At 42.6% G+C, this 16,972-nt stretch overlaps 1 protein-coding gene across 1 annotated transcript; it reads right to left on the bottom strand.

The window, feature by feature from the left end:
* Positions 1–205: 205 nt before the first annotated feature.
* LOC307154132 (mycocerosic acid synthase-like polyketide synthase) lies at positions 206–14,545 on the bottom strand (the record flags this gene model as incomplete). Its single annotated transcript, XM_079898902.1, has 6 exons — positions 206–5,764; positions 5,869–6,050; positions 12,304–12,510; positions 12,687–12,847; positions 14,244–14,397; positions 14,488–14,545. The coding sequence occupies 6 exons, from the start codon at positions 14,543–14,545 to the stop codon at positions 206–208; spliced, it is 6,321 nt and encodes a 2,106-aa protein (XP_079755028.1).
* Between the last annotated feature and the right edge of the window lie 2,427 nt (positions 14,546–16,972).

Here is a 16,972-nt window from a genome sequence, read left to right as displayed (position 1 = left end):
AAATTTTTACAGTGTAAAACAAAGATTAAATGTAGTTGTAATATTGGACTTATTCCTTATTCAGAAAGGTGGATTGTTTAATCAAGTACTGTAGTACAAAACACACTATACACCCATTTCACTTCAAAAGTTCATGAATTTCCTAAAACAATATTATTTGTTTAGAGGCTTCAAAAAGACTGCTGTGGAGAAATACAAATCACCATTATAAGTATGTGGAATTGCTCTCATCTTCACTCTGATATTCGTCAACACAATTCTCCTCCAGGACTTTGATAACAGTTTCCAGTGTGCTATTTGGATCCAGCAGAGTCACTAGAGGGACATTCACACCTCTATCTTTGAAGAGAACATTCTGCAGAGTCATGGCTAACATTGAATCAATACCTAAATCGAAAAGATGAACATCATCATTCAGCTCGTCCATCTCAACACCAGTCGTTTCACTAATCATGAACCTCAGATAATCACGTGGTGAGGATGACATCATGGGTTGTTCAGTTCTAGATATGAACACTTCAGCTTTAATGATGGCTTCCTGTGCTATTTTGAACAAGCGTACATTCAGTGATTTGTTCTGACTGAGGATGTTATTAAAGCTGTTTTTTAAATTGAACCTGCATACAACCTGTTGAGGTTTGTTGATCAAGAGGCACTGCTCAAGACTTTCATGGATTTCTGGAATCTCCAAAAGCATGATTCCCTTTGCCTCCAGAAATCTTTGGACATGGACTTTGTTCAACAAAAGACCAAGATTCAAAGCCCCCCAATTAATGGACTGTCCAGAAAGCCCAATGTTTCTGCGATACTGACAGAAAGTGTCCATGAATGTATTAGCCGCTGCATAATTAGATTGTGAGGCATTGCCAATGAAGGCAGCGATGGAGGAATAACACACAAAGTAATCCAGATTGCACTGTATGGTAGCACGGTGAAGGTTAATCACTCCGTTTACTTTTGGCCTCATGACTTTCTCAAAAAGAGATTTGTCAAGACGTTCAATCAGCCCATCATGCAGGACAACTGCACTGTGAAACACCCCTTTGATGGGACTAGATGGAAATAGTTTTCCAATGTTAACAATTGTCTGGTCCACTTGCTCAGAAACCGAAACATCACAGGGCAGAGGTTTAATGACAGAACCCCAATGGCGACTGACCTGACTTATCTCTTGTTGCATCTGAGGGTTTGGATTACTCCTAGACAGCAGGACAATGTTCCCTCCTCCTTTCTGAGCAATGAACTTTACTGTCTCAAAGCCCAACCCAGTTAAACCACCTGTGACAATATAGACTGCATTTTTCTGGAAAAGACTGTGTTTGGGCATCAATGGAATGTCAGACAGCTGGTTTTTGGCTTCACTATTCAGGACTATAATGGGTATGATCTGGCATCTGAAGTATGATTCAGATTCTTTTACAGACATAAGATCAATGTTGTCTTGAGATTTCACTCTTTGAACAGCTGTTGCGTCTAAAGACAATAACTTTCTGTCCAAATCCAAGGATTTCAGCCAACGGTAGATTTGTGGCATTTGTGTTTGCAGAGACCCTTTCTGCATTATTTGGGATATGAAAACGACATGGAAGTAGACCTCCTCATTTGTACTGAATGTCTTTAAATTCAATGGGAAATCTGCCTGGTTGTCACAGACAAACACAATGTCTTTGATGCCTCTAACACTGCTAGCTATTTCAACGTTTTTTACATTATAAGGAGGTAGAAGAACAGCTGCCACAACCTCACTAAAATCACAAGACAGCTGATCAGCCTGTGTGCTCACTCTGACATTCCAACCTGATCTGTTTGCAATAGTAATTAACACATTCATCAGAGCTGAGTCAGGAACAGTGGAGAAAATACCCAGTTTCCTTTGCTGTTTAGCCTTGGGTAAAGCCTCATGCAAGATCTCCCAAGCCAGTACCATATAAGAGACACAAGGCACGTCTTTCAGGAATGAAACCCTTTTTGCTTTGCAGCAAACAGCTGCTGGGAGAGCTACTTTAGATGTGGCAGCCACAGGGTAACAAGACACAACGTGATCACCAACTTTAAATTTGCTGACATCTTTACCCACAGCTGTGACAGTGCCACTAAAGTCAAGGGCTAAGAGCTTATGGTTTTCAGTTGTGTGCTTGTTCCAATACAATGTCTGGCCATACTTCAGGTCAGAAATGCTGACTGGAAAGTAATCTGATGAATGAACACAGATTTTACTGAGATGAAGCTCAATGTGTTTTCCTTGATTCAGTTCAGTATGATTGTCCATATTTGTTGCTGAGAGATTTGTCATTATATATGGGTCAGATGTTTGCAAAATGAAGTCTTCATTTTGCAACATGTGGATGTTTCTTGAAGAGATTGCCATGGTTGGCAGAGGTGTGTGGGTGATTTCAGGTTTGAGAATTTTGCCCTCCTTCACTACTAGCTCTGGATATTTGTGACAGGGGTAAGACCTGAGGACCTGAACCAAAGCTTCGATGTCTTCAGAAGTGGCAGAGCTCATGTCAATCAGCTGAAAAGAAAGTTCTGGCAACTCAGCTGCACATGCTCTTATCATGCCTGACAGAACAAACCCAGGGTTTATGTGCTCCACTATGCTCTCAGACGACTTATAGGTTATTACTCTGATATAACCTGGGAAATGAAGTGCTTTGAGATATACTACAATCTTTCTGAAAATCTCACAACACCCTGCCATACTGTCCAAGACCTTCTCTGATTCGAGAGTGGATAGGTCTGCATCACCCCACATGAACAAAATTTCCTGGAACTTTTTCTTTACACTTGACATTTTCAGTTTTGACAAAAAAAGTTCAACTCCATTTTCTAACAGTGTGTTACTGTTTGAAGACGACACATATCTAGATGTTGGGTCCAAGTACTGTTGCAAAGCTTCAGAAATTCCTACCTGGTCAGAAAAGACCAGTGCCTTAATTGGTGTATCGAATCTGGCAACTTCAGAGATGATACTGAAATTGTTATGGTAGAAGTACTCCTTGACTACTTGAGAACGACTTCCTAGCATTCTGATCTTCACATGCCTGAGTTCAACTAACACCCTACCCTGTTTGTTGGCTAAGCAGCCACAAATGTCAAACTCATCTTCTCCCACATGTACTGCTCTCAGATAAACAACCATCTCCTCTTGCAATGGTTCAAAAACAGTCAGGCTTTCTATTTGTGCAGGAAATTGAGGTCTTGTTGATATGACCCCTATAGTTACAGGAATAATCTGCATGAAATAATCCAAGACCACAGGGTGAAGGTGATAGTCATGCAATTGAGGCAGTAATTCCTTTGAGATCTTCACAATAGATATAGCCTCTCTGTATTCTTCCCCACAATAAATATCTGCATTATTTCTGAAGACAGACCCATAATCAAATCCTGTTTGACTTAGATGATTGTAGAGTTCTTCAGTCGTCATGTGGGATGTGCATCTTTTGGAAATACCGTCTAATGAAATGAACTGTTCTTCAGGACTTCTACCTGGTTTTGCTTCTACTGTGCCAAACGCATAGACTGCAGAAGTAGAGTGTACTTTGAAGTTACATGTGTTATCAGCCTGGTCAGATGGATCCAGCTGTACTTTTATATCTGGGGCATTCTGGGTGAAAACGAATGGATTCTGGAATGTTATGCTGAGCTGCAGAGAACTTAGTGGAATCTTAGGTTTCATGTATGCCATGCAAGTTGCTAAACCCAACTCTGCATAAAATGCCCCAGGAATGATGGCAACCCCACTGTGCTTGTGGTGCTGCAGGAAGGCCACTGATTCAGAGGATAAATCACAGCTGAACACTGAACTGTCTGTACCCATTTGTGTAACTACTGGATGGTTGCCAGTGGGACTGATCAACTGCAAATGTGAAGCAAAGACATCTCTCTTCACATCATCAAACTGGTATCGTGGAAAGGGAACTGGTTCAGCCTCAAAGCCTTTGTAGAACATTTCCCAGTCCACTTTTACCCCAAGCTCAAACAGTTTGGAAACAACAGTAAGCATGGTCTCATGATCTTTATCAGGCTGCACTGAGGGAATCACAGTGAAGTCATTTCCCAGAGTCTCAGTGATGTACCTCTGCAAAGATCTTCTTGGACCAATTTCAACAAATATCACACTTCTTTTGTTTTTAGCTGCAGATCTTACAGCTTGTTCAAATTCAACAGGTTCTCTGATATTCTTTGCCCAATATTCACCAGTAATAAAATCTGAGGAACACAAACTAACACCTGTCACTGTTGAGAACAATTCTGCCTCCAAATGATGTGCCTGCAATGAGCCTATACTCTGTTCCACTTTGGATAAAATGGGATCCATCTTGTGACTGTGGTATGCTGCAGGTACATCTAAAATGCGAAGGAACAAATCTTTTCCACTGGATGAGTTGCTCAAATTCTGTTGCAGCCTGTCAATGTCATCTGCATCTCCTGAGAGGGTGCAGGACTGAGGGCTGTTATAAGCAGCCAGACAAACCTTTCCTGAATAAGATGGAAGAATTTTCAAGACTTCAGAAACAGCCATATTACTGACTACCAGCATCTTCCCTCCTGTCACAGTGCTTTGCAGAGAACTGCGATAGTGGATGACTTTCACTGCATCTTCAAGTGACAGCAAACCAGAACAATGAGCTGCAGCGACTTCTCCAATAGAGTGCCCCAACACAGCATCAGGACTGATGCCCCAGTGTTTCAGGAGTTTGACAACAGCAACCTGAATAGCAAACAGAAGAGGCTGGACAATCTTTGGATCAGACAGCTCTGTACTTTTCTCAGATTCACTTTCCAGCATCTCCAACAGATTCAAACTTCTATGGCTTTGCAACAGAGTTTCAATCTTCACAATTTCCTCTCTGAAAACTGGCTCTTGTTTTAGGAGCTGCTTGCACATACCCTGATATGTAACACCATTGCCACAAAACACAAAAACTAGCTTGGAGTCTGTCTTTGACGGTGCAAGCTTTTTCTCCACAGCAGCAGTAAGTTTCTCTTGCAGATCTGCCAATGATGATGTTTGAAATACTTTTCTGTACTTGTGTTTCAAGTGACTTCTTCTGCATGCAGATGTATACAGTAAAGACTGTAGATCTGATATTTTCCCTGCACTGATCTGTTCTGCCATTTTTTCAATTATATTTTTCATGGATTTTTCAGAGGCTGCAGAGACCACAAAATACTGATGGGATTTGCTGATCTGCTGAGCTCTTGGCTTTTTTGACTGAACATATTGTCTGACAATTGCATGTGCATTTGTTCCACCAAACCCAAAGTTATTGATTCCTGCACTCCTCCCTGCTCTGCGGTCACTGATCCATTTTTCTGCTGTGGTGGGGATTTTGATATTGAGAGATTCAGTGTCTATGCTGGAGTTTTCCACGGAGTAGAACAATGATGGCACTATGGTTTCGTGCTGCATCATCAAAACAACCTTTATGAGCCCTGCAACACCTGCGGCAGATTCTGTGTGTCCAATATTGCCTTTAACAGAACCAATGATGAGTGGCCCTGACTTTTGAGGTCTTGCTTTGGCAATGACTTTTGAGATGCTACCTGCCTCTATTGGATCTCCAACTGGAGTCCCAGTCCCATGAGCCTCAATGTACTGGACACTAGTCAGGTCAGTCTCTGTTGAGTAGATCTGTCTAAGCAGCTCCTCCTGCTGTACCATGGATGGTTTGGTGATTGGGCTAACGCTGTGGCCATCCTGATTTACTGCAGTTTTGCTGATTGTGCCCCAAATATGATCATGGTCCTCGAGAGCCTGTCAAAACATAGACTACTTCTGGTTACTTGGTTATAGTACTTTATCATATGGTGCATTGTTGTTATAGTGATGTGTTTATGTGAGACAATCTTATTGTTTACTTTTTTCAGAGGCTTTAGGAGAACAATCCCACAGCCTTCACCTCTCCCATATCCGTCTGCTTGGCTGCTGAAGGGTTTACTGGTGCCATCAGAGGAGATCATTTTTGCCTTGGAGAGAGCAACAAAAACAAGTGGCTCCAAAATACAGCTCACACCCCCAAACAAGGCCATTTCACAGTCTCCTGTTGAGTGGAACACAGACAGCCAGACATTACAAAAGCTATATATTAATGTAATCAAAGGTGCTGCTCGACCAAATGGTTTTGAGTCACTATATTGTATTGAGAGGAGTACCTAACTTAATTCAAGCTGATTGAGCCATCTCTACCATCTGGTTGAGGTATGTTGTACCAAAAAAATCCACTAGGTTTCACAGTCAATCAACAGTACTTGTCACAACACTTCCTCAAACATTGATTTCAGAAACAAAAAAATCACTCCTGCCATGTTTTTAATACATTTTCAAAAACATGCTCAACCAAACGGTTGATTTGTCACATAATGGTTAACTGCCCTTTTTGAGAATGGACATTAAAATGTACTATTAAAACTTGGTTCTAATTCAAGAATGCTTTGGAATATAGACTTAAGTTTGGTCTTGTTTTAAAGAAAACACTCAGCAGATTATTGCTGAAGTGAAAGCCCTTCAAAAAATGAAAGTATGTAAACGTAATGGAAGTTTAAATTTACAGTAAATCAAATATACTGTACTTAATATTTTTTCTTTTATATAAAATATATATTTTACAAAATATTTTTACTATAAAATTACTATAAAATCAAAGCCATATATCTAGCCAAGTTGTGTTCCAAATTTGAAGTTGATATCACAAAAAATTAAGTTCCCATGATATTTTGTTTAGGCGTATTACCAAAAATAGCCACCGGGTGACATACATTTCATTGAATTTAATTGTATGCATTCTGCCGTAACAAATTAATACATTTCTGTCCAAATATCACTTCTGTCACAAAATATGGAACCTTGAGACTCAGACCATTCGGACAATATGTGTTTTGTCAAGATTAGAAAAGTTTTTGATCATAAATTATGATGGGCAAAGAAAAAAAAAATCTTGTTGCTCTAACACACTTGACAGTGTGTTTATTGAAACATAAAAGCCTAAAATGCCATTATATTACTATCTTTTGCTATTTTTTTTTTTTAATGCACAAAGAATGTAATGTCTTTGGTTTTGTTACTTTTAGTTATTTGTGTTATTTATTTTTGTTTATTGTTAAAAAACAAGAAAACATAAATTTCCTGTGTTAAAATGTAAACCTGAAGTATTTAATGGCATACTTCAATAAATAAAGAAGATTCAATAAACAAAAATATTTTATTTTGATTATGTTTTTAAATAAATTAGTATTATAGTTCATATTTTCATAGTTCATATGAAAATGTGTATACAATTTCTTTTACCTTTAAGTGCCATCTCACCAATTTGGTAGAGGCCAATATTTTTTAAATTATGGGATGTGTTGGGGAAAAAAAAGACATTGATTGTGGTTACTAGCGACATAAGTAGATAAGAAATGCAAACAATTTTTTTTTCAAATGCCTTTTTCTTTGTGGGGCAGACACAAATCAGATATGTGCTATAATAGACTAATCACACTTTGTTGCAGACTACTATAATACTGCTACAATAATATAAATTATTTTTGCTCTCTGGTATGCAGTAATGATATCTACTCGGTTACTCACGTAACCTCAGTTCCCTGAAATGAGGTCTCTCCTATTGCGTAGCTATACGATATGGGATAACCCCTGCAAAACGCTGTGCGTGCTCTCTTGGCTCCTGTACAGGAGAAAATAAGCCCATTTGTGTACACACATGTATATATATCTGATATATAGTGTATATATATTCACAGCCAGTCACTGACAGGCTTTATGTGGGGCATAATAGGCCAAGTATGGCAGATCAACTAGGTTAGATCTATGAATAGGGTAGTGCTTGCACTTAGACGGAAAGAACCTTCGCTTGCAAAGCGGGAACTTCCAACTTGTAAAATTTCATAAATGTGGACGGAGAGGCCCAGCCTGCCGCCGCACAAATATCTTCAAGGGGGACTCCACTAGACCATGCCCAGGAAGAGGCCATGCCTCTCGTGGAGTGAGCTCTAACCCCCAAAGGGCACTGCATGCCCTTTGATCCGTAAGCCAGCGTGATAGCGTCCACTACCCAACGCGACAGACTATGCTTAGAAACGGCTAGCCCTTTAGAGTGGCCGCCAAATCACACAAATAGCTGTTCCAATTGCCTGAATGAAGCGGAACGTTCCAGATAAGTTCTGAGTGCCCTGACAGGACAGAGCAGGGAGGGCCGTTAAGGAGATAATCTGTGCTCTGAACAGAGTGGAGAGCACTTTGGGCACATAGCCGTGCCTCGGTCTAAGGATGACCCTGGAGTCATTAGGCCTGAACTCAAGGCAAGAAGCATTAGTAGATAACGCTTGCAGATCACCCACACGCTTGACTGACGGGATTGCCATAAGCAAAGCGGTCTTGAGCGAAAGCGACTTTAAGTCCGCGGACTGAAGTGGCTCAAATGGGGGGCCTTTCAGGGCCTCTAGCACCAGTGACAGGTCCCAGCTGGGGACAGAGGGGGTCTGTGGAGGGTTCAATCTCCTAGCGCCCTTTAGAAATCGAACAATCATGTCGTTTCTTCCCAGTGATTTACCAGCTACCGCAGCATGAAAAGCCGCTATGGCTGCCGTATACACTTTGAGCATAGACGGGGTGCGTCCCGCGCAAGGGCGTAGATTTGGTTTGAACATTGGGGGGGTTGAAGTTTGGGTATGCCTCCTGATGCCTCCTTTTCATGTGATCATGGTATATATATTGGGGGGGTTGTAATGCATAGATTTAAATATTGGGGGGGTTATCTCCCCCCCAACCCCCCCCCCCCAAATTACACCCCTGGTCCCGCGTCCAGCAGCTCTTGTAGGAAGGTGAATACCGAAGGCACCTCGCATGACTGCAGGTCTAGCTCCCGTGCTGTGCACCAGCTAGAAAACGTAGCCCATTTCTGGGCATATAGGCGCCTGGTTGACGGCGTTCTGGCCTCAGTTTAGGTCCTCAACACCCTGTTGGAAAGATCCCCTGATATCTGTTCAGCGGCCATGCGTGCAGGGCCCACAAATTGGGATGAGGGTGCCAGATCGTGCCGTTCGCCTGAGAGAGGAGATCCCTCCTCAGCGGGATCGGCCGGGGGGCTGAGGCCGCCATCTGAATCAACTCGGGAAACCACGACTGGTTTTTCCAGAGCGGAGCTATGAACAACACCACACTCTGGTGTTCCCTGATTCGCTCGATGGCCTGTGGTATCATCGACACCGGCGGAAAAGCATAGAGCGGGCGTTCCGGCCATACGTGGGTGAAGGCTTCCAGCGCTAGAGTGACTGCCTTCATCTCCAAACAATTTATGTGAAGGCTCTTTTCCGAGTCTGAACAAAGAGCGGATTCTGGTCTGCCCTCAAAAAGAGCCCCCCAACCTAGGTTGGAGGCATCTGTCAAGATGGTCTGTCTGACTGACACGACACCCAGACTCACGCCGGACCGAAACCATTCGGCCCTTTTCCAGGGAGCCAGAGCTCTGACACAGCTGAGACTCGCTCTGATTGGTAAATGACCATATCGCCATGCATGAGCTGGAACGCGGTTCTTTAGCCAGTGTTGCAGTGGGCGCATGCGTAGCAAACCCAGCTGCAGGACCGGGGATGCAGAGGCCATCATGCCCAGCATCTTCTGGAACCTCTTGAGAGGTGTCAACGCGCCCACGCTGAAAGAGGTGGCCAGGCGTTGTATAGAGAGAGAGTCCAATGTTATGATCTCCAAAGAGTCCAATGTTATGCCCAGTAATTAAATTCTCTGTCTGGCCGATAGTTGGCTCTTGGCAGTGTTGATCCTGAGGCCCAAAGAGTCCAGGTGACTGAGAAGCCAGGATCTGTGAGTTAATAATAACTCCTCCGATTGTGCTATGATTAGCCAATCGTCTAGATAATTGAACACGCGCACGCCCTGTTGTCTCAAAGGGGTAAGCGCCGCGTCCATGCACTTCGTAAATGTACGAGGAGCCAGAGACAGGCCGAACAGAAGTACTGTGTACTGGTAAGCCTGCCCCTCGAAGGCAAATCTCAGGAATGGCCTGTGACGGGGCGATATCTGGATGTGAAAATAAGCATCTTTCAGATCCACTGAGAAAAAACAATCTCCCGGGCGAATTTGTGCGAGAATCTTGTGCCGTCTCATGAGTGACTCGTTCAGTTTTCTGAGATCCAGAATGGGTCTGAGATCGCCGTCCTTTTTGGGGACGAGAAAGTAACAGCTGTAAAAGCTTGACTCGCTCTGCAAGCTGTGAACCGGCTGGATCACTCCCTTTTCTAACAGTTTCAACACTTCTGTGCGGAGAATGTGGGCCACGCCCTCTCTCACTGTTGTCTCGACCTTGCCTCGAAAGCGTGGCGGTCTGCGAGCAAACTGAAGTGAATAGCCTTGTTCTGCTGTTCTCAGTACCCACTGTGAAATGCCTGGGATTGGGAATCTCCACCTGAACATGAAAGGCCGCGATAGCTGCCACATATACTTTGAGCGTGGAGGGGGAGCGTCCCACGTCCAGCAGCTCTTGGAGGAAGGAGAGCACCAGTGGTACTCCGCATGTATACGGGTCGAGGTTACGAGCTAAACACCAGCTCGAGAACGTTGACCATTTGAATTGGTAGAGGCTCCTTGTGGAAGGGGCCCTAGCCTCCGTAATAGTATTCAGGACACCTTCCGGGAGGTCCTGGGGTACCCATTGAGTGGCCACGCATGGAGGGCCCACAAGTCGGGACGGGGGCGCCAGGAGGTCGGTCCTGAGCGGGATCGGCCATGGAGCTATCTCTGACAACTGCATTAGCTCTGGGAACCAAGACTGAGTTCGCCAGAGGGGGGCTACAAGGAGGACTGCGCAACTCGTGTTCCTGATCCGTTCGATGACTTGGGGGAGCATCGAGACTGGAGGAAACACATAGAGGGGGAGGCTGGGCCAGATGTGGGCCAGCGCATCCCTGCTCTTTGAGAAAAAGATTGGGCAGTGACAGTTCTCTTCTGAGGCAAAGAGGTCTACCTCTGCCCTGCCGCAGATCTCCCATAACAGGAGAACCGTCTCGGGATGTAGAGACCACTCCTCTGGGGAAACGTTGCCCCGAGAAAGCATGTCTGCTCCCACGTTCATCGTGCCTGGCACATGAGCTGCCCTGAGTGAGCGCAGGTTGGTCTGAGCCCAAAGCATTAGCTGTGAGGCTATGGCTAGCAGGTTTGGGGACCTGAGGCCGCCCTGGCGATTTATGTAAGACACCACTGACATGTTGTCTGTGCGGACCAGGACGTGGTGTCCCGCCAGGTATGGAAGGAAGGTTTTTAGGGCTAGAAAAGCCGCTCTCATCTCGAGGCAGTTGATGTGAAGGCGTTGCTCCGAGCTCGACCAGAGGCCGGATGCAGGCCTGCCCTCGTACAGGGGTCCCCAACCTGAGTTGGAAGCATCTGTTGAGATAACCCTCTTCTCTGAGATCACACCCATGCTTACACCCTGCTGGTACCAGCTGGTGTCTTTCCAGGGTTTCAGAGCTTTGGTACAGCGCTGATCTACCCTGATAGTCAAAAGGCCCGAGCGCCATGCATGGGACGGAACTTGAGGTGCTAGCCATAGCTGAAGAGGACGCATTTGCAGTAGGCCTAGTTGGAGTACTGGTGACGCGGAGGCCATGAGCCCCAGGATCCTCTGAAACGTTCAGAGGGGTACGAAGTCGCCCTCTTTGAACGATGCGGCGAGCCACTGAATAGACTGAGCATGGGCCGTTGTGGGTGAGTCGAGAACTGTTCCTCACTGTTAACTCACAGACATTGAGGGAAAACTTTCATTAAGCTCACAGGCTTTAAATACAAACATACATTTATTTTGCTGTTATTTCACATTTTTGGCTGCTCTCTGTTTTGCAGGGGAATACATTTGTGAGGCTGCATCTGAAACTCTAGTAGAATATTAGCTATTCATATCCCACACTATTGAGTTAAACATAAGGGTTAGGGCTGATCTTATAGATGTATAAAGAAATATTCAAATTATAATTATAAATTGAAATATAACACAGAAAGGAACTGTTTGAATAAAATAACATTTTAATAGTGTTAGTACCACTGGTCTACTGCAGACATTAACCAACAATTATACAAGTAGTGCAGATAGTATTGTAATATTCCGGGTATATTTGTTGCTTTGGATAAATGCATCTGCAAATCGTAAAGATGCTTATTTTGTCCAGAGAGGATGTAAAGTGTGTGCATGTACTGTACATACAAATTACACGTAAACAATCTCCTTAAGAGTAGAAAGAGCGAAAATATATTCCCAAGTTTTACACACAGTACATGTTTGTGAAGACTACCTTGTTTTATGGCTTGACAAGCGAAGTGAAGAGCGACGAGGGATGAGGAACAGGCACAGTCAATAGACACTGAGGGGCCAGTGAGGTTGAATATGTATGAGATGCGGTTGGCTGCTATGCTCATAGCGGTACCAGTGCCAGATGTGTGGTTGATGTGTTTTGGATTAATCCTCACAGAGGCCAGCTCAAAGTCCCTATTCATTAGGCCTGAAAATCAAGCAATCACAAGCAAATCATTAACCACAGATTGCTCCTATGGCATTTACCATGCAATTATAAATGCATGCACATATAAATCCACTGAGATTAATAACTGAACACACACATACATTTACTCCTAGACATTAACAGTAAGAATATATTAATTCTTTAGCATATGTTACCCAAAAATACTCCTGTTTTCGTTCCACTGGCCTTTTCCATTGGTATCCCAGCATCCTCTAGGGCCCTGTAGGTGCACTGCAGCAAAAGTTTGTGCTGGGGGTCCATACTGATCGATTCAGAATCAGTGATGCTGAAAAACTTGTTGTCGAAATCATTCAAACTGCACATAATAAAAGGTAAATAATTGGGTTATTGAGTGAATTGATGCCAAGAGAGGCCAAACAGATGGGGCTCAGTTAGTACTAGCCGCGTTTCCACTGTCGGGCCAGGGCCGGGCCAGGGCTTTAAACGGGCCGTGCCGGGCTAATAGCCTCGGGCCAATAGCACCGGGCCTGCGTTTCCACTGTCGGGCCAGAAGCTCCACAGCGCTTCACTAAAACACGCCTGTAACACGCCTCTCTGGAACAACGTCACACTAACCCATCCTTTCACCAACAAATGGAAGTTTTATCAGAAAACTAATCAGAAATCACTGGAAACAGCGTTGAAAACAAACACGATAAAAGCGGCCGTTTGCTAGCATTTTTTTTGTTTGTTTACTTGAATATTTAAAACCCAAGCATCGATGTTTTACCACAGATTTACAATAAAAAGTGATACATTGATCATAATGAATTAATTTATGTCAAAATTGCACATTAGTCACTCAGAAATAAATTACCGTTAGGTCTATTTCACAAAAGAAAGAGGACACACTTACTTTTTCAGTCGCGTCTGTTTCTTTATCATATTTACATCACATTTAGAAAAAAATGATAATTTCTACAAATATATGCCACGACCTGAGGAGCTTTAGCAATCTCTAGCAATCTCTCGACTTAGATTTAGCAATCTCTCGACTCCCATACAGATATTTCAGTCAGAGAAACAGAGGAAGCTCCCGAAAAAAAAGTTACTTTATTTTATGATAGTCCGGTTTAAAGAGACGAGACGTAGGCTATGACAGATAAAATAAAAACATGACTGTCATAGCCTTTAAGATTGGTCTGATTTCTTCAAGCGTTCGCTATGTTTTTTTTACTATGCGTATCTTCAAGCGTTTACTATGTTTACTATGGTAACGATTAGCGCGCATAGTCTTTTGCATCACAAACAGAAGGCATTCAAACATGAACACGAGTTAAATTATTTTATTTTTAAGTCTTTAATGCTGACAGAATCATCCGGCGCTGGTAAACTCCTCCTATGTTGGTAACCACTCCTCTAGCCCGAGCTGGCCCGCTTTGGCCCGCTTTGGCCCAAGGTATTCGACGGGCCAGAAATCCTGGCCGTTGGCCCCGAGTAAGCCCCGATCCAGCCCCGGAAGTGACAGTGGAAACGCGACTGGCCCTGGCACGCACTAGCACGGCCCGGCCCTGGCCCGATAGTGGAAACGCGGCTAGTGTGTCATCCCAAAATGGAGCATTCTAGCCACTGGCCTTTAATGTATTTTTTTTAAGTTTGCACAATTTTTTAACTTGAAAAACATAAGTGATCATTAAGGAGAATAATGATTAAAAACAGAATGCATGACCCCTTTGATTTATTTTATGAGGGCAAATTAATTGAAGGTTTACCCATTAATAAGTGCTGCCTTTGTTGTGTATGTCTTTCCTGCCTTACTCTCATCTGGATCGTACCATTGAGAGAGATTAAACCTGTCATTTGGTATCTGAACTGCACAGTTCTCTCCATGAAGAAGGACTCGCCAGAAGTTTTCAAGTCCCTCGCCTAAAATAGATGAGAACATACATTCCAAATATAGTTTAAGCCAAAAACATGACATGAAGAAATAATAAATGGTAAATAGTTATCAGTTACCTCCAGGAAAGTGGCATCCAATACCAACAACAGCGATTTCAGCATCATCATCCATCATGTTTCACGTGCCGTGTCGGCAGATACATTTGATTTTATTTTTATTGTACTGGAAAACAAGACAAAAACACTGAGGAAGAATATCATTTTTTACAGTGTAAAATAAAAAAGCAGATGAAATATTCTGCCTTACCTGGATACTCATGTAGAGTCTTGTCTTGTTGAAAAGGTTTATATGAGACTGAGTCTGCCCAATATTTATTTAGCTAGTTAAAGGAGGAGTAAACATAAAAATTGGCCAATGATTGACAAGTACAGTACAACAGTTCATTTAACTGATGCTAGTACCTTTTTCATGTTACTTCCCCTTAGCTTAGCTAGAACCCCGGACAATCCCATACAGAGCCCATTTTTCAGCCCATTTCAAACCCACATGGGCCCCACATACTAATGTCTACTGGGTTAAAGCTGGGACAGAGATGGGTCTTGTGCATTTTGCCCACTTGGGTCCCACCTAGTACCAAGTGCAATCCTACATGAAATCCTACATGAAATCCATCTGGGCAATCAACATGGGCCATTATGGAACCTGTGGACAATCCTACATGGGGCCCATTTTTCAGCCCATTTCATACAAATGTTGGCTGGGCTGTATGATCATAGGCATGAATGCAAAGTCTATATCTCCTGGTGACCTTTGGATAAGGATTAACTGATTCCATGATTCATGATTTATAATCAAAGCATTTAAAATTAAATAAAAATAAATAAATAAAAAAAATCTAAAAAGCCTTTATTGCATCATTGCTAGAAAAACTAGTAAATACAAGTGCGAATAAAGTAAAGCGATGTGTTGGGTCTGATCCCTTTGACACATATATTTCCAGTGTTTGCAGAACAGCCTTTTTCCAGACTAGTCCTCAAGATTTGACAACTGTATTGTCCTGATACAGGCTCAATAAATAAACTCAAGCTAGTTCAAAATGCAGCAGCCAGAGTGCTTACTAAAACTAAGACATAGCCTACAATTATATCAGCCCATTTTTCTTATTTGCTGCCTGTCAGGTTTCATATTAATTTGGTTTCATAAAATTCTTATTATTATATGATTCATGTTATGTACAGTACTTGCCTTTTGTCCTAAAACTGTTTATTTATTTATTTATTTTTCAAATTGCATTAACTCTGACACATGATTATGGACATAACTATGGACGTGACAAAAGTTAATTATAAATACAGACGAAAGGCAAGGTCTAGATAAGGGACAGGTTTTGAAATGTCCTTCTGGGAAATCGTTTAACTTTGATAAAACAATGACTTTGTAAGAACTGATTTTCCTGCTAAGACAAAAGCAGAGATAAAAATCACCCTGCAATAAAGCAATAAAACGCACCCTGGACAGATGATCACAAAGAAAGAGCACAGAACATTGTCTTCTCCAAACATTTCTCCTTGTTTATCCCTGCATTCTTTGATGCCTTTAAATGAGAAGGCTGTCTGTGCAAAGGCCGAGCCACGTGTAGGCAGTCTGCAGTCATTGCGACTCGTGGACCTGGAGCTCCTAGTCATCTGTTCAGAACAGAGCTGGACAAATGTTCTCAGGGGTGGAGGCGCAATATTATTCAAAATGTTAAAAACTAATCGCACATTGGCATACACAATTATATTATCAAAGTTTAACATGCTGTATTTTCCAAGAATCAAACAGTGATGATATCTCAGTGGCTTTTTGTCTAACACTTTAACAGCTTGATTATATAAAGATTTTAAAGGATTTATTGCTGTTTCACTCGTCTGTGACCAACAAGAAATACAGTAATTTATATGAGGAATTATCATTGCCTCCAAGTAAATTTTTGCAGCATCATGAGTCAATGTATTCCTAATATGTCTAAAAACAGACAAACTGTATTTTAGCGTGTTGCAACGTACTGTTGTTCGTACTGTACGTGCTGTTTTTTGAAAGTAATGGTTGAATCCAAAACAAGGCCTAGATATTTAAATTCCTTCACTACTTTTATTTGACTCTGGTTTGCATGAATGCATGGAAAGGAGGACTTCAGTCGTTGAGTTTTGGTAAAATACATTGCTACTGTTTTATTTACATTCAGTGTGAGCGAGGCAGAGGAAAGCCAATTTAAGATGTTTCCCATAACATTGGTTAGTTTATTAGCTACACTGGTCGCATCGCTTCCATACAGGTAAACTACAGTATCGTCCGCGTACATCTGCATGTCCACCTCACCTCACACCGAAGGAAGATCATTTATGTAAAGCGCGAACAGCAATGGCCCAAGAACAGAGCCTTGTGGGACACCTATGTCATTAGCCTTAGATTTTGATAGCTTACTTTTGACTCTTACGCACTGGACTACGCACTGGACACGGTCACTGAGATATGATTCTACCCACTGTAGTGCACTTAGAGACAAATTATAGTTGCTCAGCTTCCTCAGTATAGCACAGAGTGGTTGACCGTGTCAAA

This window comes from Squalius cephalus (genome assembly GCF_949319135.1).
Source record: "Squalius cephalus genome assembly, contig: scaffold_75, whole genome shotgun sequence".
NCBI lineage: Eukaryota > Metazoa > Chordata > Actinopteri > Cypriniformes > Leuciscidae > Squalius > Squalius cephalus.
The sequence above is the reverse complement of the archived record's forward strand: the minus strand, read 5'-3'. Positions and strand labels throughout refer to the sequence as shown.